This window comes from Eublepharis macularius, chromosome 2 (assembly GCF_028583425.1).
Source record: "Eublepharis macularius isolate TG4126 chromosome 2, MPM_Emac_v1.0, whole genome shotgun sequence".
Lineage (NCBI taxonomy): Eukaryota > Metazoa > Chordata > Lepidosauria > Squamata > Eublepharidae > Eublepharis > Eublepharis macularius.
This window is the reverse complement of record NC_072791.1, coordinates 222859962-222884511: the sequence shown is the minus strand read 5'-3', so window position 1 is coordinate 222884511 and position 24550 is coordinate 222859962. Positions and strand designations below refer to the sequence as shown.

The 24550-nt window shown below is 44.0% G+C and overlaps 1 protein-coding gene across 1 annotated transcript in view; it reads right to left on the bottom strand.

The window, feature by feature from the left end:
* Positions 1–1929: 1929 nt before the first annotated feature.
* CAVIN2 (caveolae associated protein 2) overlaps positions 1930–24550 on the bottom strand; it is a 30148-nt gene continuing 7527 nt past the window's right edge. Inside the window, exons 2-3 of the mRNA XM_054972616.1 lie at positions 6705–7543; positions 1930–2696 (exon numbers count right to left, since the gene is read on the bottom strand). Of these exons, the coding sequence (XP_054828591.1) occupies positions 6743–7543 (801 nt within the window). The 3' untranslated portion in view covers positions 1930–2696; positions 6705–6742. The remainder of the gene's footprint in view (positions 2697–6704; positions 7544–24550) is intronic.

Below are 24550 nucleotides of genomic sequence, written 5' to 3'. Positions count from 1 at the left end.
TTAAAGGCTGCTATTGTGCCTGCTAGAAACAGCTTTGGTTCTTTAGATGCTCTAAAACCATATTGCTGCTTTTATTTTTAAATGTGGAGAACACCTGGCAGCTCTTACTGCAACAGCAATTTTTTTTTTAATATTCTTGAAACAACATTTTTTCCTATCATCGATGGAACACCCAATAAAAATAGATCTGTTTTCAGCCACTTCTCCAGTAATAGCATTGCTTGACTTAAAGCTTGCAAGAATATAAGCAATACTGGCACAACTAAGAATGAAACGCAAACGTCCCTTGCTCAAGTCCCTTGCAAATGTTTCCAAGCTGCTGAAAGTTGACAGCTATCCCAAGGAGGTTAAACATACATGCTTTGGCCTGTCAGTACAATTATGCCTTCTAAAGACTATGTGGCATTCCATAAGACATAAGTTTATCTGTGTGAATAAGCTGAGCATCCACTTCAATACATTTCTGCTTGTAGATCTTTTAAAGGTACTGTATTAAAAGTCTAGTATGAGACGATAAAAAAATGCAGATGGAACTACTGAATACTCTGGAGTCTGCAAGATGCCCTCCTAGAAGGTAAATTGGAAAAGTGGCGTTTCCAGTTTGTCAAATACTGGTTTTGTTCATTTAAAAAGAAAACACAACAAAAACAAGAGAGACTTCGTCTGCAAAGTTGTATAATGAAGCTCCTGCCGCTGGGCTGTAAACCAAAGCAGTTTCAAAGGGATTTTGAGCCTAGAAGCAGCAGGGGAGAGGGTTTTAAGCATGCCCCGCCTTCCCGTCTTTCTGCTAAGTATCTCCTCTGCAGAGCTGCTGTTCTTCTTTAAAACACGGCGTTGGGTACGTGTCTACAACCTGTAGTTAGACCTTTAGTTGTGAAGGGGAGCCAGTCCCCTGCTGGGGGTGGGGGATCCCCGGCTCCCACCCTCCACCCCCACTTACCTAGTCATCGAGGGGGAAAAGACGGGGGAATGTGCCTCCTGGGGCATATGCTTCCCAGGGCGCGCAGTGTGCTCCCACGGGCTGATTTTAGCCTAAAACAGGCTCAATTCGGCCTGAAATTGGCCCTCTGTGGAGCACAGGAGCACTCCAGGGCCCACTGTGCCGCCCTTGGGGGCACACATGCACTCCGCAGTGGGCTGATTTTGGCCCAAAACGGGCCTGATTTGGCCCCAATTGGGTCAAAATCGTCCCGCTGTGGAGCATGATAGTGCTCCAAGGGGCGGTATGTGGCCTGCGTGATGTCACTTCCAGAAGTGGTGTCATCGTGTAGCGCCAGAAGTGCGAGCGCAAAGCACGCATGCGCGAGGACGTCGGTAATGTCAGTGCCAGGTCTTCCACCTCCTGTCCAGAGAGCAGGGCTTTTTTTCAGCAGGAACATGGTGGAACAGAGTTCCGGCACCTCTTGAAAATGGTCACATGGCTGGTGGCCCCGCCTCCTGATCTCCAGAGGGGAGTTTAGCTTGCCCCCTGCACCGTGGCGCGGAAGGCAATCGAAACTCCCCTCTGTCTGGAGATCAGGGGGCGGGGCCACCCACCATGCGACCATTTTCGCAGAGGGCAATTTAAACTTTAAAAAACTCCCCCCTTGTTCCAGCTGACCCAAAGTGACGTTATTGTGCAGTCCTGAGTTCCACCACCTCTTTCCCCAGAAAAAACGCCCTGCCAGAGAGTAAGGGGACTTGGCATCCCCAGCTGTGTGCCACGTTTACCTTGACGAGATTGGCATTTCCAATTCTATCTCAATCAAGAGGAGTGTCCAGCGAGTTCAGTGGGCCCCAGAGGAAGATGGCAGCAGGAAAGAATACGCACTGCGAATGTCAAAGCCTGCATCTTTGCCTAGCTCTCTCGCTGGATGGAAGTGAAGGGGCATGACGTTCAGAATGGTTTTCTGTCCAGTTCTGCAATGACTTTGTCCAGACAAATGTAACTTGGTTAAGTTTGATTTTTATTGACTTGCTCACATCTTCAGTTAGTAACGTTACAGTGCTGTTAATGCAAAGTTAAGATGCATTATGGGCAGATTATATCACAGTTATTTCTACTGATTGCAGCCCTCTCATAATATTGCTTTAAAATTTTTTTTTTAAAAAAAATCCACTATCCACAGTCCTGCTTACAAATCAACTCCGATGAAACATCCAGTGGCATTTAAATGATTGCAGAAAGCTGCCTCGATTGCGTAGCTTGCCATCATAGGTATCTTTTCTTAATTTGCAGTTCTTGGGATGGGGGAGCAAGGCTTTAGTGCAATATTATATAAAAGCAGATTTATTGGCATTGAAAGAAAAAATACATACAAACAAGACAAGATTGTTAGGCACTTGGTAGTTTTGCAGCTGGCTTACATTTGTAATTCAGTGGAATGGATTATTCGAAGAGATTTAATATGCAAAGGAATGCATTTTAGTTTTTTGGCCATGTCCACCAGTTGGTTGCAAACTATAATACTCAGAAGCTGTATCACTGCAAAGTCCGGGTACATACTGCAAAATGCAATGGCTGAAACGGGCTACAGAAACTACCCCTTTACTGGAGTAGGTGCAAAACCCTGCTGAAACGCATTAGAACTGTCCACGTCCAGATTTGCTGTTGGGCTCGCACAGAAGTTCCTGTTGGACTGCAGTCGTTGCTCTTTATAACTGTCATGTCACGCGATATAAATTCAACACGGCATAAAATTTTCTGACATGGCTAACTGAAAAGAGTAAAAAAAGTCTGTTATTTTTCATAACAGCCCCTATTTCCCCCTATGTGAACATAAATACTAACTATTATGGTGAATGTTTAAAAGGTAAAGACCGTCAAAAGTTACACGAGAAATGTTGACTATCTGATGAATATCCAAACTAGCATTAGTCCCAATTGTTGGACATTTGCCAAGTCATGTGAGAGATTTTCAAGATTGCTTCATGGTTTGCAGTGATCTTCATACTTTGGATTTGGTCAATTGGATTATGCATACTTAAACTCACGGCTTTTTTTCAGCTGGAACGCGGGGGAATGGAGTTCCGGAACCTCTTGAAAGTGGTCACATGGCTGGTGGCCCCGCCCCCTGATCTCCAGACAGAGGGGAGTTGAGATTGCCCTACGCGCCGCTCAGCGGCGCGGAGGGTAATCTAAACTCCCCTCTGTCTGGAGATCAGGGGGCGGAGCCACCAGCCATGTGACCACTTTCTCTGAGGGCAACCCACAGGGTTCCACCATCTCTTTTCCCAGAAAAAAAGCCCTGCTTAAACTCTATAGAAACCAATGAGACCAAAACGTGCATAGCTCCATGCTGGATCGTGGCTGTCTGTTGCGCAATCTTCTTGAGAAGACTCTATTGATATGTTTTTCTAAACACCTCTGCTTCTAAGAGTGGACTGAACATTTATCTTTCAAGCAGAATTTTACCTGGACTACTTGGAAGAGTGTATTCATTAGTTTGGTGGAATCTTACTATCTGACTCCCTCCTCTATTTTCATCACAAATTCTCTCTGATTATACTGCAAACATGCCAAACCCGCTCCCGCATTGCACTCTTAAAATACAGTAGTTCGGTGTGAATCTGTCTATAACCCACTTCTATGAACTGCTTTACAACACATCGCTCCTTTTGCTATTTAATCATCGTTGTTTTTACTAAGCGAACAGCATTTTTTAAAAATCTGCTCTTCTCTTAAAATAGACCAAAATAAAATATACATGTATATATACACAATCGTTATTAAAACAGCATACTTGGAACAAACAGACACAGAGTAAACTAGGGCATGTCTGTTGTAGACGTATGCTAAGTTTATTATGTACAGTCATTTTGTTTTCTTACTCATCTCATCAACAGTTCTGACACCAGAATCCACAAAAATAGGACCATCCCAAACAGAATTACGCCCTTCTGAGTCCATCAAAGTCAATGGGCTTAGAAGGGGTTAACTGTTTAGGATGGTGCTATAGCTGTCCTGCAGGGAAAGTAGATGCATGAGCGAACTGTACTGAAGTGCAACTTTCCCAAGCGATACGCATTCCCCCCATGCAGCGTTACTCCTCTCAACTACAGGTCTCTTAAGGATCTCCAGAAAGGAAAAGGAAAGCTAAAGTTACACTCTTGTGGGTGGAAATACACATTACTAAGTACCTAGGGACGCTCAAGTGAACAGTTTCACGTGTCCCCCCCTCCAACTTCCCACGCACTTGCTCGCAGAGTCACACTTCAATTTGCTCCGTGTGAATACATTCATGGGTTCGACATCAGTTCCTCCTCAACTGCTAAAAGTATCCTAGTTTCCCCCACCTCCCACATCCATTCATTGAAGTGTAGATCTTGACAGTTTCTCACACCTTAAAGAGAGGAAAACTGGCAAGTCAAAGGAGCCTACAGTACTTGTTCTTGCAGCGAAAACAGAGCTGAATTGGCACTGTGCCCTCCGGACACATTTGCAGATGCAGTCACACAAAGGGAGTTCCCGTGAAAGTGGCATTCACGTGCGCTGAGCAAGAACAGCCTGCACGTGAACTGAGGACCGCACATAAAATCCTGCATTTGAACATCCCCAGGGAATCTGCAAGGTGTATTTCCACTCTGTGTTCCTCAAGGTGCTTTATCCCTAACCAATGCAGGTGGGTATTTTGAATACATCCTGCAGACAAATCCGTAAGATTCTTAGCAGCCACGTGTCTCAGCTTCCCCCACCACGGATGGTAATACCACGGCTTTACTTTCCATTTGTGTGTGTAGGTGGGAGACCCCTGGTAAAGAGCTTTATTCAAACCATTCCTCAGTAGTCACCCTCCAATCAAATCTTATTGCGCTACTAATACAGGGCCCTTTTCACACTGCTTACCTGCTCCCGGGACGTTGCGAAATATCACGCAAAAACGCAGAAGACAGCGTCTTCTCGTGCAAAACTCTCGCGAGAAGACGCTACCTTCCACGGTTTTTGCATGATATTTCGCAACGTCCCGGGAGCAGGTAAGCAGTGTGAAAAGGGCCCAGTTCTACTAATGTTAGCTTTGGGGGTGACTCTCTTCCCACCAAAACATCTGCTACTGCCCAACCGGTGGTTAAAATAACACTGCCAGAGAGGATGATATTTATAAGGCCCAAATATGATCAATATGGTCCCTACCACGTTGACAACACAGTAACTGGATGGCTTTTGTCAGTTGTTACAAACTAACAGTACTGCAGCTATAACCCATTTTTCATGTTCTCTTTGATGTGGTAAAAGTCACCACGAGGCAGCCTTTACCACGGCAGTTTTTCCTGCAACAATACTTATCATGTGTCTACACATGGTCGAAGATTTTATGATCATGTCCTCGCACAGGAAGTTATCAATCATGTGCGGGAGAAGGACTCACTCTGACATGATGAATGTCAGCTCTTTTCATGTGACCCTGGGTTTAAAGAAAACAGGCACCACGCCAATCTGTGACCTGCCACATGAAAAAAGCAGCATCAGGAATCGGGCCTAAATGTGTTTTGTAGGCATAGATCATACAAATGACCCTACACAGAGATGAAAGTGCAGAGTTCATGATCTACAGATTGTAGCTCAGAAAACAGCAGGGGCCATTTTGTAGAAAAAGAGCTGCAGGAACTCATTTGCATAACTCATTAGCATAACTCATTTGCATATGCCACACCCCTGGCCATCACCGGAAGTGTGTCATTAGCATAACTGGTTTGCATATGCCACACCCCCTGACATCACCTATCCTGGCTGTTTCAGCCCCAATTCAGGCCGCAACGGGCCCAAAATGGCTGAAAATCAGGTGGGCGGGGTCACCTGACATGTGACCTCTTTGGAGACCTACTGGAACTGCGTTCCTGTGTGTTCCCCCTCAAAATGAGCCCTGGAAAACAGTAAGATTATTCTGCGAAGAAGGCACAGTGAATATCCTCCCATCTTGCTCAAATCAGAATATTTTCAAAGGGCCAGGGCTAACAATTAGCCCAGGTAAGCAAAGCAGACTACAACTAGTAGCCCGTTCAGATATAAGTTTACTCTTTCCCTACAAGTAACGTCTTCCCAAGCACCATGACTGGAGCTCCATCCACACAACACTAGATATCGGATTGTCCTTGTACTCTAGTAATCAGTCATTTCCTGGGTTGTCTTATCCACACAGGAAAATCCAGTTGCCAATAATTTCTGGAGCACGACATTCAACTATATGGAGATGCAGCTTGGGAAAAAATAACGAGGACTCTGAATGAACGCGTAACTTGCCGATGTCTTCCCCAATGAAATGTGAAAGTCTATCTATACCAGACTGGTTTAGTAGCCTTTCCCTTTCCCCACGGATCATTAGGAGCTGAAGTTCTGTTTTTCCCACCATGCCCACGAAGCTACAGTTCCCATGATTAAACTGTTACAAAACCAAACGTTAAATTTGCAAAAGTAGATACGCCTTCCAATGCCTCCAGGGGTTGTTTTAAACACACCTCCAGTTACAATTAACTGCAGCAACTTTCGATTTGTAACGGAAAGAGAGTTCCTGTTGGAATCTGCCTGTAAAATAGGGTCAACGGAGTTGCGTTTAAGTTATGTTTGCATCAGACCTCTTCATCTTGGATTTCGAATTTAGTTTAAAAAATGAGCCCTGTGTGGAAATGGACATTTTGAAATCGTCTGCCATGAATGACTGTTGCTCCATGGTGATTGTGTAACAGACATAGACCCTAATTATTGATGTAACTAAAAAACAACAACGCACCATATGTATTTAGAAACATAAATGAAGGCACAGGTGATCTATGAAGTTTGGTCTACGTGGAGGACAGCTGCTTGGTGCGATTCTTCATCCGACTGTTCCATTTCCCTGCTGACTGGTGTGTGTTGTGTGTGTGTTTCTTCATAATACTCCCTTCTGCTCTGCATGGAAGCCCCATAGTCGTCGTCTTCTTCAACAATGGCAAGCTCAACGTTGTTATTGATCATTGCTTCTTCTTCACTCCTTGTTTCTTTTTCTAAAGAATCAGCAAACGCTTTCCCTTCTTCAGCTGGAGAAGTGGGAGAGATCAGATCGGAGTGAACCTCTGTGAAAGAGGTCTCCTCATCGTTTGCCGCCTGCTCGCTGACGGCTGCTTCAGCAGGCTTCTCTTCTGTTTCTGAGGGGGTGTCCCCTTCACGAACTTTCTTCACATTGAATGTAAGGGGAGAAACCTTGAAAGAGGAACTTTTCGAGGAGGAGGACTTCTGATGGTTGGGGGTGAAAGACTTCTTAATCTTCTCCCTCCGTTCAGGGGAGACAATCTTGGTGCCGATCTTATTCATCTTCTTCTCGATATTCTGGCGGGAAAACGCTTTCTTCAGGCTGTCCACCTTCTTGAGGCTTGACCTCTTGATTTTTTCAGCTCTCGATTCCTCCATTTTCTCATCCAAGCTGTCATCCACGCCGTCTTCGTCATGGGGTGCTTCGTCCTCTGAGGACAGCTCCACAGTATGCATGGTTTCTTCCAAAGTCTTGTTCTCGTCAACAGGCTCTTCCTTCCCCTCGGTAATACTGGGAACGGGTTCTTTCACAAACACGCTGGCAGGGATTTCGTTCTCTTCCTGCAAAGAGTGGACATGTGTTTATTCAGAGTTCACATGACACCAACTTGATAAACAAGACACAGCCCTGCCCTGAACAACATCAATATTTTTCTTTGGGATAATGAGGTAAAGGAAGTTAGACATTCTGTTGTTGCCTCAGTGTATTTAAACAGCAACAATTGCTTACTTCCTATGGAATTGTTCTGTTACACTGGGCAAGACTAATGAGCTGTCAACAATAGTTATAGCAGAATTCGTTCTGGGCCATGTTCCTACTGGGGCCAGTGCAGATGTACCACTGCCAATTCCTTAACCATGGTTACGCAATTGAGAGCAGGATGTAGGATCATGCGCTCTTTCCTCCTAACCCTTCCTTTCTGGAATGTCATTTTCCCCTGCCAAGCTTATCTGTCAACGTCAGCAGAAACAAAGTGCTATTCAGACACCACAAACAAACCTGAGTTGGTACCTGATTAGTGGATTCTCATGCTCACATCCTCCCTTCCTCTCCTCATGAGATGCCAAGATTAGTGCTTTCCCTCTTTGATCTAATACCCGTTTGTTGTGATGTTCCAGGTATGGGCATCTAGTTACTAAACTGAACTTCCACCCCAGTAACATGGACTTTAAATTGTGGTTTAATCCTGATTTGGAACCTCAGCCATGGGGAAAGAAGTAAACTCCAATTTGATGATGATGATTATGATGATGATAACAAAAACAACAACAACATTCAATTTATATACTGCCCTTTAGGACGACTTAATGCCCACTCAGAGCGGTTTACAATGTATGTTATTATCATACCCACAACAATCACCCTGTGAGGTGAGTGGGGCTGAGAGAGCTCTGAGAGAGCTGTGGCTGACCCAAAGTCACCCAGTTGGCTTCAAGCGGAGGAGTGGGGAATCAAACCTGGCTCTTCAGATTAGAGTCCTGCCAGTCAGATCTTGTCATTTGATTTCACAACAAACTGACGTTACATCAAACCAAGATGTCTGAAAGCACAGCTCTCATGTGGAGCTGTGAGGGAAGGAGGGAGGGACCACTAAAGATGAGGAATAAATCAGACTCGTGCTCATCCCTAACAAATTCCAGTTTGTTCAAGAAGTCCGAAACCATCCCATGTGTAGTTATAACTAACCAAAGTTCTCGTTTCACTCAACACCTCAAAATGGTATTAAGGAAACAGTAGTGTTACTTTTTGCACTGGCGGAAGGTTTTTTTTCCTGTTGGTTCCCCTACCACCGGAGAATTTGTGCTGCTTGAGTTTACCAATGTAAGACCCAGTAAGGATTCCAAAGAAAAATAGGGTGATACAGACAGTTCTGGGTTTCACCTCTGTAATCCCTGATGTATAGCTTAATTTTTAATTTAATTTATTATATTTATATTCCGCCCTCCCTGCTTTCGCAGGCTCAGGGTGGATTTCTGAGATCAAAGTGGTTGGGAGTCAAAGATGCCTCGAATGCCTGCCACTTTTGGTCTCAAATGCCTTCCCTTACATTCCAGATGTGTTGCTGCAATGGCCTGAGTTCAGGTGAGACCACTCAGCATCTACTCAGGTATTCCTGAAGTATTAGGGGAATGAAGTAAATTACTCCTCAGTTGGAGATAAGCAAAGGTGCGAATTAAACGAGAAGAAAAGTTAATACACAGAATCAGGAGTTCAATATGTGGTGATCAGTCTATCTACTGTGTTAGAATCCTATTTCCAGTAATTTAAATAGGACTCAGACAAGGTTGGCTGAGAAATGATTCTTTCCAGCTGAGAAGAAAAGGTAGGGTTGTGAGCCAACAAAGACATCTGGCCTTGGGATATTTACAGTGCAATCTTAAGCAGAGGTACACCCTTCTAAGATAGTTCACCTCAATGGACTAAGCAGGGCGTACCTCCGTTTAGAATTACACGGCTCGATTCTTCTGTTACTTGCTACAATAGCTGGGCACATCAATTTTTCTCTCTGCATCTCTCTCTCTCTCTTTGTATGCACACCTAATTTACACGCGTAGGATTACCAACAGAAAGTTGGCATCGTCAGCAGAGAGAGCGCTAGGTGCTTTCTCCCTGCTGCGCTCGTCTTCCGCTCGCTTGGTGTTGTTTATGCGAAGGAACGTTTCCATGCTGGAATTGACCTCCTGCAGTGGTGTATTTCATTTAGCCAGTTCAGCATTCTACCACCCTTTTCTCTGGCATGGCTAAACCAGGTCGCAGAGGGGGGCAAAACAGAAGTATAAATGATCTGAAGTTACCGACTTGCTGAAAAAGAATTAAGCTATCTACACAACCCTCTAAAACTATCTGCAAGAAACACATGGAGCTGCCCTATATGAAGTTAACCACTGGGCTACTACAGCCAATACTGTCTATTCTACGTAGCAACAGCTCTCATAGAATCATAGAGTTGGAAGGGGTCATACAGACCATCTAGTCCAATCCCCTGTCCAGTGCAAGATCAGCCTAAAGCATCTCTGGCAAATATTCATCCAGCCTCTTCTTGAAAACTGCCAGTGAGGGGGAGCTTACCACCTCCCTAGGCAGCTGATTCCACCTTTGACCGTGAAAAAGTTCTTCCTAATATCCAGCCAGTACCTTTGTGCATGCAATTTAAGCCCATTGCTTCGCGTCCTACCCTCTGCTGCCAGCTGGAACAGCTCCTTGCCCTTCTCCAAATGACAGCTCTCCATCCTCTCAGGCTGAGGTCTTTTACCTGATGGCTCCACCACACTGAGCCACGCCCCATCACTGAACAGCAAAACATTTTTTTCCTGCTATACCATTGATCAAATCTTATTCTGATGAGGGTTTGTGCATTACCCCAAAAACCTGAGTAAATGCTGGAGAATATGCAATAACTTGGATGCCACAATATGTGTATGCTGGGGGATAGGAAAATAATCAGTAAATAATATTAGTGGAGACTAGATTTTAAAAAAAACAACCCAAAACACAAGCTATCACTGAACTGCACTTGATCCTTCCTTGGCTTTAATAAATATTTGCACAGAAGATAGCTGCATAAGGACTTGATTAGCATCTTTTTAAAGCACAGCCCAGATAAACACTGGAAACATTTAATACCCCCATTCCTATGAACATGATATCCTTGGTGTTGGGGCGGGAGGGGAGAATGACTGATGAAATGAAGTTGTCTACAACCAGAAGGCATTGCCTCGGAAGCTACTTGTCTATACGATACACGCAGAACAACTCAACGCAATGCAGCTCTGCTAAATATTCTTAACTTCTGGGCTCATTAATTCCGACAACATTGCGGACACATCGTATGCTTTGGATAATCTGTGAAAGATTTTGACCATGATGTTTCTGTCATTTAAAAAATCCCATTTGCTGTGACTTTAAAGAAATGCATAAACGTATCTAAAAAGAAAGCCAACCCGTGATTGTTTAAGGAACAAGAATTGTTAAGAGTTGTTTCTGGAAGCGGTTCGGAAACATTTTCTGAGAAGGAGGGACACGGCGTTCCTCCCTCCTCCAAAATATGTTACATTGAAGGGGTGGTGGTGGACACTGTGTGTGAATTTATCATAATTTATCATGTGAGTTGTTCTGAGCAAAGGACAATCTGGCCTTTGGTATCTTCTACGATGATAACTTTTCTGACTACCGGAAAGAACTAAAATCTAAAATGGAAAACCACTCTGATGTTTTCACCACTACTAAAACATTTAAATCCACTTTCATAGGGTTGCCAAATCCAGGTTGGGAAATCCCTGGGGAGGGCAGGGTTTTGGGACGGGGCTCCGTGGAGATTTTTTTTTTTAATAAAATTTTATTGGTGAGTGGAAAAACAAAAGAAAATTTTCCAAATTTAACACATATAATCCCATTTTCCCCCCTTACTCTGTCCCCCACCCTTTCCCTCCCCCCTCCCTATTGACTTCCAACAACTTTCCAACCCTTAACCCTTCTTATTACTTAAATCTATTTCATTTATATTTTCCTACCAACTTTGAATCATAATATCTCTTACTCTAAGCACATTCTTATTCTTTTACATAAACTCTATCAAACATACTATCAATATAGTATATCTCATATCAATATAACATAACAATATAGTATAATATATAGCAGGGATCGCACTATCTCTTACTTTAAACTTATTCTATTTCTTTTCTTTTAGGCATATACTCCATCAAATACACTATCAATATAGTATATATTATAGTAATATATTATATAAATATTGTATGCTATGCCACCAATGTAGCACAGCACACAACACCATATAGCATAACCACATAAAATGTTATAATGTAAAGTCTGATCCACTAACCCGTTATTTTATGTTATATATCATATATAGTATACCTCATTGAGATATCTATTTACCCCTTCTCATTATCTCATATATTCAATGTAAAATTCCCTTAAATATTATATTAGCTTAGATTATAATTACATTCCCCCTAAATGGTAAGATCCCTTCTCTCTTTCTCATTGCAACATTGTTTTTTTAAAAATTTTAAAATTGCCACAGTTCTCCTTTTACATCCCATGGGCTCAGTGGAGATCGATGCCACGGAGTCCACCCTCAGAAACTGCCACTTTCGCCAGGGGATGTGATCTCTGTCTTCAGGCAGTTCTGGCAACCCTATTTATTCACCCTAGCTCTTGGATTTTCCAGGGTATCCCCCATGCAATACCCTTATCAGCAAGGCCCAATAATGAACCTGCGATTTGTATGTCATCTCCTTTGAAGGCTAGATTGTCTTTGGCAATTAAAGGAACATTCTCTGTTGCTGTCTCATGCTTACAGAATTCACCACCCATCGAGATTTGACAGCTTAACCCATTTAAACAGACTATTAAGATATTTCTTTGCAAGAGGACTTTTAACCCCCAAGTGCGATGGAATTTAATTGGGACTCTATCATTCTTCCTGCTGTTAAGATAATGCTGCTGATTTAATTTGTATTTTTCCCCTTGATTGTTGTAGGACTTTTAAAAATATGTTGTTCACTTCCACAACAAGGAATTTTGTGGCACCTTAAAGACAAACTAAAGTTTCATGCACCAGAATCCACTTCAACAGATGCATGAACAGCTACACTCAGTCGGCAGAAGTAGAAACATCTATATGGGTTGAAAAGGGAACAATAAATCTTTGAAATAAGTAATATTTATTTGCAAATCCAGAATGCATTGAATGCTGCACACAGCACATAGGGTTGCCAACCTCCAGGAGGAGCTTAGAGATTTCCTGACATTTTAATTAATCTACAGATGACAGAAATCAAACCCCCCCTGGAGAAAATGGCTGCTTTGGAGGGTGGACTCTGTAGCATTACACTCTGCTGATGTTTCTCTCTTCCCCAAACCCTCCCTTCCCCATATTCCATCCCAAATCTCCAGGAATGTCCCAGACCAGAGTAGGCAACCCAACGTAGTAAAGACCCTGCCCCCCCCAAAGGCCTTAACAATCTCTATTTAATTGTTAGGACTTGGATGGAGGCTGGGGGAGGGACAGACAAGGAAAAACTGGAAACATCTAAAAGGAGAGGAGAAGCCGGTACTGAGTAGGGTTGTCAACGTTCCCAGTGGGGGGAAGGGGGGCGGAACCCATCTTTTGCACGTCCTCACATGCGTGTGCTCCCAGCGTGGTGTGACAATGTCACTTCTAGGAGTAATGTCATTGCGCAGGCCCCAGGAACGCTCCCATGCTTTTTATCGGGCTGATTCTTAAAGAAGTGGCCCATTTGGGGCCCAAACTGGCCCAATGCAAAGCGCAGGAGCACTCCCAGGGGCTGCACGATGCTATCAGGAGTGCACCCTGGGAGGCCCACACCGTCCAGGTGAGTGGTGGCGGAGGGTGGAGCCTGGGAGTGGGGGATCCCCTGCCCTCACTGGGGGATCAGCAACTCTAGTACTGAGTGACCAAGATGTGCCAGAAATGCTTAAGGAAAGGAGTCTTTCTCAGGGAATCCTGGGAAATGTAGTTTGACGGGAGAAAGAAGGTTCTGTTACAGATATCTAGCTTACTGTGGATAAGCCCCAGAGGAGGCTGTCTGGCCATAAGCAGACGCATGTCAGAAGGCACTGAGACAGAAATAGGAAGGCAAAACAAAGCAGACTCCTAGGAGATGCACTTGAGATGAAGTAGAAAGGAACTTAACAAGGATAGAGCTGAGCTGCCTAGAAAAATTCTACAGCAATCCGACTGCACCCATTCCAAACTGAGACGGGGAATTCACCTGCATGTCAGAAAGAACAGGCCTCGCTTACCATCCTGCCTGATGTGAATGCAATTTTTTTTTAAACAGGGAAGAAAATTCAAATGTGATTTCTACTCCTACATCTAGGGTTGCCAACTCCAGTACAGGACACTCCTGGAGATCTGAGATAGAGTAGAGCCTGGGGAATGCAGGGTTTAGAGAAGGGAGAAACCTCAGCGGGGTATAATGCCATAGAGTCCACCCTCCAAAGCTTGCCATTTTTTTCTCGGGGAACTGATCTCTGTAGTCTGGAGATCAATTGTAATTCTGGGAGACCTGCATTTTCTAGTGGTGGACTCTTGGCAGGACTAAAGGCATAGCTTGGCTTTCAAGTGAGAGACGTGGAATGGGCTGAAACTTTATTTATTTTATCGTATTTGTATTCCGCCTTCCCCACAAGCAGGCTCAGGGGGGATAACAGCATTAAAACATTTAAAACATTCCATATGAAACATTTAAAAGCATCGTACAAAAATATAAAAAAATAGCAGCACTCTTGATTCAAAGACTTAAGAAACTTGTGCTGAAGTGACGGAACCGAGAAACAAAGCTGCAGATGGAACGTATAAACTGCAAACGAATATTAGAGGAAGTAAAGTGACATACGGAACGTGTCATAAGATAAAGCAAATATGGAACAGAATGCAGCGGATAAAATCAGCAAAAAAAAAATATCCTGAAGGAATTGCCTTCAAAGGAAGAGGAGACTGTGGCGGCCCCGTTAAAGTTCTCCTTTCACAGGTTTCTTACAAACTTCTTGTGGTGAAAAACTCAGGATTTCTAAAGGGCAGGATCCAGAAATGAGTATCGCTCTTGGCAGTCAGTTGGCATGCCTTTGTTTCTGAGACAAAACCTAGCTAGTTCAACAAGATTATCACCCCCCCCCCCACACACCAATTTCTTCTGTTGCCATTTACAGTTCCAGCAAGCTTATGCCACCATTATGTGCCGAGTTTATCGTTTTGACCCAGATAGTGCTCTGAAGATAAAACTTTCCACTGTGAGGGAAGGGAGGAAAAAGCATCTTTAGAGACAGAACAGGGCAGAGGGGTGGGTGGAGGGTGCCGAACACAGTGTCGCGATTGCCTCAGATGCGTTCCCTGTGGGAAACCGATTGCAATACAGTCAAGATATAATGTAGCCATGACTTATTGGAACAGAAAGTACGATCTCTTTGCCAGAATGATTTCTTGGAGTTAAGGTTATTACTAGAGATCCCAGAACAAGCAAATGGAAATACCGTCATTAGGTAAAATTGAAAAAGCTGGACTTGATTACCTTCTGTCTGATACGAATGCCAAGATTACCTATCGAGTAGCCAGATATTATTTGGTGATATTCAGAGCTCGAAAATGTTATTGTACTGTAATTAGATCTTAATTCCTATTGTTTTATTTGTTCTATTTTATGCTTTGAATTCTCTTTGAATGAACAGTGTTACGTGATTGGTCAAATGACTGTAAATAAAGAAAAAAAACCACTGAAGATAAAATTTAGTTATTGCTCATTAGAACAGAAAACACAACCCCTTTGCCAGAATGATTTCTTAAGAGTAAAGGTTACTACCAGAGATCCCAGAGTAAGCCCATGGAAATACTTCAAAAGTAATTGGCTGTTTCCACATGGCTTACCTTCCCACGGAACGACCCAGAACATCGGGCAAAAAACGCGGAAGATTGCGTTTTCTCACGCGAGATTTGCATGATGTCATACAAATCTCGCGTGAGAAAACGCGATCTTTCGCGTTTTTTGCACGATGTTCCGGGTCGTTCCAAGGGAAGGTAAGCCATGTGGAAACGGTCAGCATTTACTTGGTTAACTGATTTTTTAAGATAAATCTAGGTAACCTCACCAAAAATGCCAGATTTTCAACAGTGATGGAAACTCTTAAATTTCTGGTTCATAGTATTCAGGGAAACTACCCATAAACACATTTTACCTGAAAGGAAATCCCTCCAATTTCAGTTGAGATTACTTACAAATAATTATGCTTTCAGCTGCCAGTGAATTTTTTTATCTTGACTGGTTAAATATAAATAGGGTATCTGTTACCTTTATTTAGACTGCAATCAGAGCTATTCTTTGGTCATATTTCATTCGGCAAAGTTAAAGAACGGTGACTGCTATTTCAATTAGGATGCATGCAGTACGATTTTTTGTTTTAAATTACACACATGCATTATTCTCTTTTAAACTTTAAGCTTACCAAATATTTTGGCCTGAAAAAGATTTAAGTATGCAGCAACAAACTGTGAGGACAGCATTGTAAATTTATTTTCTTCTTCAGCATAGCGCATTTTAATCTGAGACTATTTTTTACCACTTTACATGTGCCATGGTGGCACCTTAATTACCCAGAGATTATCCTACTATATAAAAGGCTAACCGTGTTCCAGACAACTCACTTCCTACCCTGGTGCGCCTCCAGAGGGTGCTGCTGTAGAGGGAAGCCCAGAAGAGGCAGCCCATCCCTCCGAGAGCGCACCATGGTGGGAAGTCTAGGCCGGGATCATGCGCGGAGCAAGCAGCAATGCCCACCCCCCACCTTCACCCAGCTGGGATCAGGAGTGGAGCAGGTGGCATTGCCTGCCCCCCTTCACCCAGCTGTGATCAGGATTGGAACAGGTTGCAATGCTTCCCCCTGCCTTCACCTGGCTGGGATCTGGAGCAGAGGAGGTGATGCCCACCTGCCCACCCTCCCCTTTCTAGAGTCCGTTGTATTTTTCCCCCACAACAGGCTTTGTTACTAGTTTACACATAAGTTACACATAGTACATTTCTTTTGTGGGGCTGTGTCATTTCAGGATTGCTCATTTAATACCTCACTCCTTAATACCCCCTTGGAAAACTAGTATGTTTGGCAGAAGGATGGCTCATGTATACATTTCAAGGTGATATATTTATTTATGTCATTTATACATCACTTTTCTCCCCAGGGGGAATCCAAGCTTTCTCCTCTGTTTTATCCTCACAACAGCCCTGTGAGGTAGGTTATATTGACAGTGTGTGACAGGCCCAAGGCGACCCAACAAGCTTCCATGGCAGAGTGGGGATTTGAATCCCAAGACCGAACGGTGCTAATATGTTTTAATTGGTTTACGGTGGTCAAAGGTCCGAGGGCCTCATTAACTACCTAGTCCTATTTTTGTTTTTAGAAGTCATCATTTTCTGTACTTTTAATCACTCATTTTATCTCGATTTTGCAGCATGAAGGTGTTTTGGCCATCTCAAGATGCACAAAATGCAATCAATTAAAACTTTTTGTATTCTGTTGCCCTGCCTGTTCTTTCATTTTGAGATCAAATATTTACCAACTGCCATGTCCGGAAACGGGTTTTAATTTCAATTCACTGACCAAGCTCTAGTTGTAACAGGGGTTTTCGGTTGCTCGCTTGTTATTAAAAGAGTGCATTGTTTTCAAAAAACCTGACTGTAGTTTCTTTCTGCTTTGGAGGGCGGCATGAGTTGGTTCATTTGCTGTGTCTCAACGCACGGCGGGCAGAATGACGTTTATCCTGAACCAGTGTCGGCAAAAATCACGCAGGTCATGTGGTTCCAACCAAGCAGAAAGGAACAATGCCAAAGCTTAATAAGGCTTTGCAAACAGCCATTTTAGTGTTTTGTTAGTTGTCTGCGCTGCCTGCGTTTGTAGCAACTCAGAAGTCCTGCAGCCATCTTGGAAAGAAAACAGAACCCAAGAAGAAGTGATACAGTAAATCCGAAAGAGAAAACTACAGGGTTCTTTTTTTTAAAGTAAGACGAGCACTTAAGATTTTTTGGAAACCAGTTTCAAACAGTGCTTGAACAGAAAACAAGTTTACCAGTCAATTGGTCTGAGTGGAATTTGCACTGCAAGATAGAGGTATTCCAGTAGCATTTGGGGCTCAGCAAGGTTGTAGTATTATACAACGGGTCGGGCAAACATTATCGGTCTGCAGATCTTGCAGTCTTAGTACAATCCTCCAGACCGACTTGTTCATTTGGCTCTACTACTCCTGCAACGTCCCCACTGTTCAAACGATTCCTTATCACTAACCTGTAAAAAAAGTCCCCCTCTATTTTCATTTGTATTAGCTGTACCCCACCCAAGCACACTGTCTCTCCTTACACAGTCCCAGATCTGTAGATGTAGAAAATAAATACCTCATTCAGACACCCACTGTTGCACACTAGCTGGCCAGTCCCAGTTGTGTGTGTGTGTGTGGGGGGGAAGGCCCTCAGCCCTCCCCAAATTATCTGCAATCGAGCAGAACTGCAAAGACTTATTGCAGGCATTGCAAGATCATGTGGCGGCAACATGGGGTCAGCTAACCAATAACAGGATTTAGAAGTTTTCCCTGATTAAAAAACTGCAAAATCTGCTACTAATATATGATGAACTTTCTCCCTGGGACCTGGCCACAGTAACCCATGCAACGGTCACCTCCAGGATAGACTACTGCAACTCACTCTACGCTGGGCTGCCCTTGGGCCTGACCTGGAAGTTACAGCTGGTCCAGAATGCAGCGGCACGTGTCCTTACTGGAACGCCAATCCGAGCGCCCATTCATCCTGTGCTGTGCCAGCTGCACTGGCTCCCAGTGGAGCTCCGGATCCGGTTCAAGGTGTCAACCTTGGTGTTCAAAGCCCTTCACGGACTGGGACCTGCATACCTGTGGGACCGCCTCTTCCATTACGTCCCCTGCAGGGTGTTGCGCTCTGCAGACAAGCAACTCCTGGTGGTCCCCGGCCCGAAGGACATCCGTCTGGCCTCAACCGGGGCCAGGGCTTTTTCTGCCCTGGCCCCGGCCTGGTGGAACGCCCTCCCAATGGAGATCCAGGCCTTGTGGGACCTGTTACAGTTCCGCAGGGCCTGTAAAATGGAGATGTTCCACCAGGCCTTTGGCTGAGTGCCAGCGGGTGTCCTCCTTCTTCCACCTAAGACCACCACTTCTTCTGCGGCTGCCCTCGGCCATCTGCTCTGCCCATATACGGACTCCCAATATTTGTTTAAATAGCCTGCTCCTGGACTATTTTAATGACTTTTAAAAAATTATTATTGATTTTGTTTTTGTGACTTTTAATGTATTTTTTGAATGTTGTTAGCCGCCCTGAGCCCATCTGTGGGGAGGGCGGGGTATAAATCAAATCAAATCAATAAATAATGAATAATTGTGACCACTTGGTGAGCTGGTGCAGGTGAGGCCTGCAGCAGAACCAGTAAAACATGACCCTGAATCCCCGTATCAGCCAGAAGCACGCTTCAAAAACTATCCTTTGGGCTGACTCCGACCAGTGCATACATAAAACCTAGTATCACTTGATTTCCAAACATGCAATGACAGGTTACCTGGAAGCCATTCTTACCCACCAGAGGCGATCAGACACATATACCTGAAATATATGCCTTTATTTTCACATCCATTTGTTACTCTGCAAGATGTAAACAAGGTATTTAGGAGTACATGCCGTTTCAAATTTACTCTGTATCTTTTGTACACAAAAAGCTAAACTGAAATCCGACTCTGGACATACACAGGTCCTTTGTTTTCTACAAAACCAAAAAAGCTAATATTGTTCTTGGAGAAATATCAGACTTGTTTGTCTCTCAGAAAGTTTTAAACACTCCCTGTTTCGCTCCACCTTCCTTTTTTCTTTTTGGCTTTTCATCCTGTGCTCAAATACTTTCTTTTCTTTTTAAACTAGGGGGTGGCCCTAAGAACTGAACACGTCTTTCCTTTTGAAATTTCTATAAAAGAGACCATTGAGAGAGGTTTGTCTGGGAAGGTTTGCCAGGAACTCTGTGCGAGATCCTTTCTCGGGTGTGGCAAGTCTCTTCTCTTAAGACTCCAGGGCTGAATATCTCAGCCGCTCCCAGAGTCTTAACAGCGCCTTTCGTCTGATATTTAGGAAATGCAAGTTGCACAAAACATGCTTCTCTGCGCACTGTTCCTGTAACATGTAGCATTTATACACTGTCAAGGTTTCCTTCTAGATATCAGATTCCTGGCACACGAATGCCGTATACAAAGAGGCCACTGCATGACTTTAAAAGTCTTTTAAACGGGTTTCCAGGCATGGCTAACTCTGCCGGGATCATTTTTTGTGTGTGCGTCATGTCTCATGGGTGTCAGCCACTGGGGGATGAAGAATCAGTTCCCAATGTTTGGACCTCTATTCTAGTAGTTATGGCAGAACCCAAACTCTAGCCTGCCAAGATGATAGAAGCAACTGAGGCATGTAGTCCTAGAGGAAATATGGCTTTCTCCTTCCCCATATCGTATAAATCAGTCCCCAGGGAATCATTCCCACCATTCATGAAATTATGAGCCGCAGGAAAAAAGCCTTCTGCCCAGGGCTTTTTTTCAGCTGGAATGCGGTGGAATGGAGTTCCAGAACCTCTAGAAAATGGTCACATGGCTGGTGGCCCCACCCCCTGATCTCCAGACAGAGGGGAGTTGAGATTGCCCTCCACGCTGCTCAGCGGTGCGGAGGGCAATCTAAACTCCCCTCTGTCGGGAGATCAGGGGGCGGGGCCACTGGCCATATGACCATTTTCACCGAGGGTGATTTAAACATTTAAAAACTCCCCCCACGTTCCGGATGACCCAAAGTGATGTCATTGGCCCTAGGAGCATGCGTGCACTTTGCACGTGCACATGTGGTACCAGGGGAACCACCTCCTGCCAAGAGTTGCCCCCTGTGCTGGCATCCCACTGAGTTCCACCACCTCTTTTCCCAGGAAAAAAGCCCTGCTTCTACCCAATCAGATGGCTGGCTCCCAAAGTTGAGTAGTGTCTACAGTGGCCGGTGATTCTATTATGTCCGTAATGACAAACTAGGCACCTGCTGCGTGCAAAGCATGTACTTTACTGCCGATTCACAGACCTGCCCTGCATTTTGGCTGGGATTTAGGGCTGCCAGTTCCAGGTTGAGAAATTCGTGGAAATTTGGGGGCAGATCCAGGGAAAGTGGAATCTGGGGAGAGGAGGGGGTGCAGCAGCACCGAGGTGGTCCTGAGGCCCCGCAGCGCTCTTAAAGGTGCGCAAGGACTCTACAAAATGAAGGCGCATCCTCAGGGGCATCGTCTTGTCTAATGTGGCCCTTACTCTAAAACTCTGAATGAACACTTTCAAAGACAATCCTGAACAATCAGAATGGGTTAAAAAACCTGGTTAGGACGGACGCAGGATCAGCCATCTCAAACTAGAAACATGTTGTCAAGTCTCAGAGAGAGAACAGATATTCAGATTAAGGAAGTTTCTAGGCCTCAAGATGTGTGGCACAAAAAAATCAGCATAGAATTTGGTAACAACTGAAGAGGGTTACAGTGAAACCCCTTTCTGGCAAGAGAGGAGAGATTTCGTCATACCACAGGGTGCCTGATTTACCACCCACAGGTTCTGATTTCTGTCTCTTCTTCCCCTTGCTTTCCCTCCCGATCTACTCTTACTATTTAACCTAGATTTAACAAAGCTTTTACATTCAGGAACAACATAATCCCAAAGGAGTAACATAGTTCAAATGCAGCTCTATGCAGCGCATTCTTTATTTTGCAATTCTATGGAAAACCCACTGATTTTAACGGGCTTCGACGGCAGTGAAGGCAACTCTCGCTGCAATCCTGCGTGCATTTATGTGAAAATAAAACCCACAATTTATATAACAACAACAACAACATTCGATTTATATACCCCCCCTTCAGGACAACTTAACGCTCTGACAACCCTCAGAGCGGTTTACAAAGTGTGTTATTATCCTCACAACAATCACCCTGTGAGGTGGGTGGGGCTGAGAGATCTCTGAGAAGCTGTGACTGACCCAAGGTCGCCCCGCTGGCTTCAAGTGGAGGAATGGGGAATCAAGCCCGGCTCTCCAGATTAAGAGTCCTGCTGCTCTTAACCACTACACCAAACTGGGAATTATTTCCAAGCAAGCAATTTTTTAAAAAATTCTGTGTACACTGTCTATTTTGAAACAGCAGAGAGACAGTGAGATTTTAAGTTTGCTCTTGAAGCAAAGCAGTAAAAAGTGAAGTGCAGAAGCCCCGAATGTGCCAAGATCTTTTCTGGCTCTGGCTTAACAATACAGAGGTTGAGGAGAACAATGAAACAGAAGTGGAGCCCTTTCCTCCCAGAGGGAAAGGAGTGGTGATTAGGTGGTAAGCTCTGCCAAGTATTTTCCATCCAGATCCACTTGATATATTTAAAGTCACATCTCAGAGATGTTTAGTACAAAAGCAAAGGACCAGTCACACATCTGCCTTTAGCATCTCTCCCCCCCACTGTACTCAAAGCTGCAGTTTTTCAGAACACAGTGGAATGTCTTGCATACTTGATGCAAATTTAGAGTTTGTATAATCCAAGCCACTGCTAAAAAAGGGGATGGAATGCACACGGCTGATCCTATAAAAAAGCAAGTGGAGTTTTTTTTTTTACAAGGAAGTTTTTTAACAGAGCCAGACTTCTGAATAGGTCAAAACAGTCCTGCAAAGCTTAGAAGGGCAATGGGTAACGCACAGCCAAGGTGCACAGCAACTATAACCAGCAAGTGACATTTTTCAGTCAGGATTTTGGATGGGTAGTTTTTACACGAATACTCCGAGCAGTTGGGTTGAGGCTCAGCAGGCAAGGCACTTGGCCTGCTGTGTGAAGATCATATCCTAAACAGGCTCAAAAAGGACAGCCAACAATTCCACTACTGCACAGTCGGAAAAAAGATCGCAGCTCACATTAACAAACAAAAAACCTAGCCTGCTAGCTTGTATAGTCCTACATCAGTCAATGGGAATATACTGGTTATCCTAAAAGAAATAAAAAAACAGCACTCTTCCAGTTTAAAGCTCTGCCACCTGCTCACCTGGAAACGGTTCCTACTTATCCCAGTTAACTAGGTATGGACAAGATTATGTTTGCAATGAATAAATACTAGTTTGGTGTCATATGCCCAGGGATAAACTCTGCTCGGCTATGAAGATGGCTGGATGGCTTTGAGACTAACCTACCCCACAGGGCTGTTGTGAGGATAAAATCAGGTGCTGGTGTGCGCAGTGATTCTTTGCATTCCTTGTAGGTGGGACAGAATTCAACGGTAACAGCTAAAACAACATTTCAATTGAAATAATAGCATCAACGAATTCAACCTCCTCTTTGTACTGAACATGTAACAGTCTCAAGGAACCCCCTAATTCTATTTTTTTGCATGGCAGGAGGGAAGAGAAAATGGTTATTTTGTGGTGGCATTTCTTTTGCATGTCCCACACCGGAAATCATGCACATATTTTGCTAATTATGCACCGACAAATATATTTGTATGTTACTGCTCTGACCTTTACATTTGATTGTATTTACCATTAAAAAAACAAAAAAAAATTTAATTGGTCTTTTTACAGGCACTCGTGTGGAAAATGGAAAAACATCCCGTGGACAGGAGGAAGGCGCACACAAAACATGCATTTCCTTCCGTGATCGTCCTTTGATAGCCGTGGGCCCCTCAAGTTTGGGGTAAGGAAAATATTAGAATAGAGTCATTATGTCAAGACGAACTGAACTGGAATGCTTTATCCACTTCCTTTTCAACGCAGATTCCACACAATTTCTGTTTTACGGAAAAACAAACTTCTTCAGGGAAAAGTAAGCACAAAAGTGTAAAATTCAAGACAACAGATGGGGAGAACCAAACCAGGTAACAGACTGGGGACTCCGTGAAAGGACCTCTGAAGGATTATTTTTTGTTAGTAGGAAGCCACAGTGGGGAAGAGGGAGGAGAACTCAGTTTGGGGAGCTGAAGGAAAAGAGGGTTTTAATCTTTTCCACGGTGTTGTTTTCCTGCCCTTGAGCAGTTTTTACTGTTACTTACCCTGCTCGGGGAAAAAAAACAAACTGGCCGCTAAATGTTTGCCCGGGGGGGGGCAAATAATACCTCACAACTGGTGACATTTGAAAACGAGGAAATAGCGCAGGAGAACGAGGTTAAACATTGCCGTCTTCCCACAGCCCATGCTTGCGTTGGGACCTTCCGCCACTGCTCTTTAACCATCACTGACTTCTCAGACAACACAGATCTCCTGACATCTTGTCGACTTGCGGCTGTGAACGACTCAAATCTTTGGCTGCCGGAAACTCGCTAAAAGGCCTTGGCAAACCATTCTCTCTCAGCCCTGATCTCTTATCTGCAACATGAAAATATTAATACCGATCCCACCTTACAAGGCTGTTGTAAGGATTACAGAACTCATGCACACGAGACAACCTGAAGACTATGAGCAGAACCACAAGTGACAAAAGGCACAGATTGGACACTTGTCTGCTTCCCTCAAGTTTTGATGGGAAATGTAGGCAGCTTGGTGGAATGTTGGACAAGTGACAGTTGAAAAGTCCATTGGACAGCAGTCGGAGAGCCAAGCTGCAAGACCAGGACGCCTACATTTCCCATCAAAACTTGAGGGAAGCTGACAAGTGTCCAACCTGTGTCATTCATCACTTGTGGTTCTGCTCTTAGTCTCAAGCATTGTTTGAACAATAAATAATAGGTCTCTTGAAATCCTGTAATCTCCCTGTGTTGACCATCTAGAGGTTCCCTTATGACAGGGGGGAAAACCCTGCTTCTACAAGTTAGTGACGTGAAGTTTACTGTAAACAGTGTACTGTAAACAGTGGTCTATATGTTCTATATGTATAGAACAATAAGGACTTCTGTGGCGGAGGTTTATTGAAACCTTTGCAACCTAGAGTCCACTTTGTCAGATGCGTGAAGTGAAACCGCAGGCAGCAGATGTATTAATTTAGGGAAGAGTCTTTTATTTAT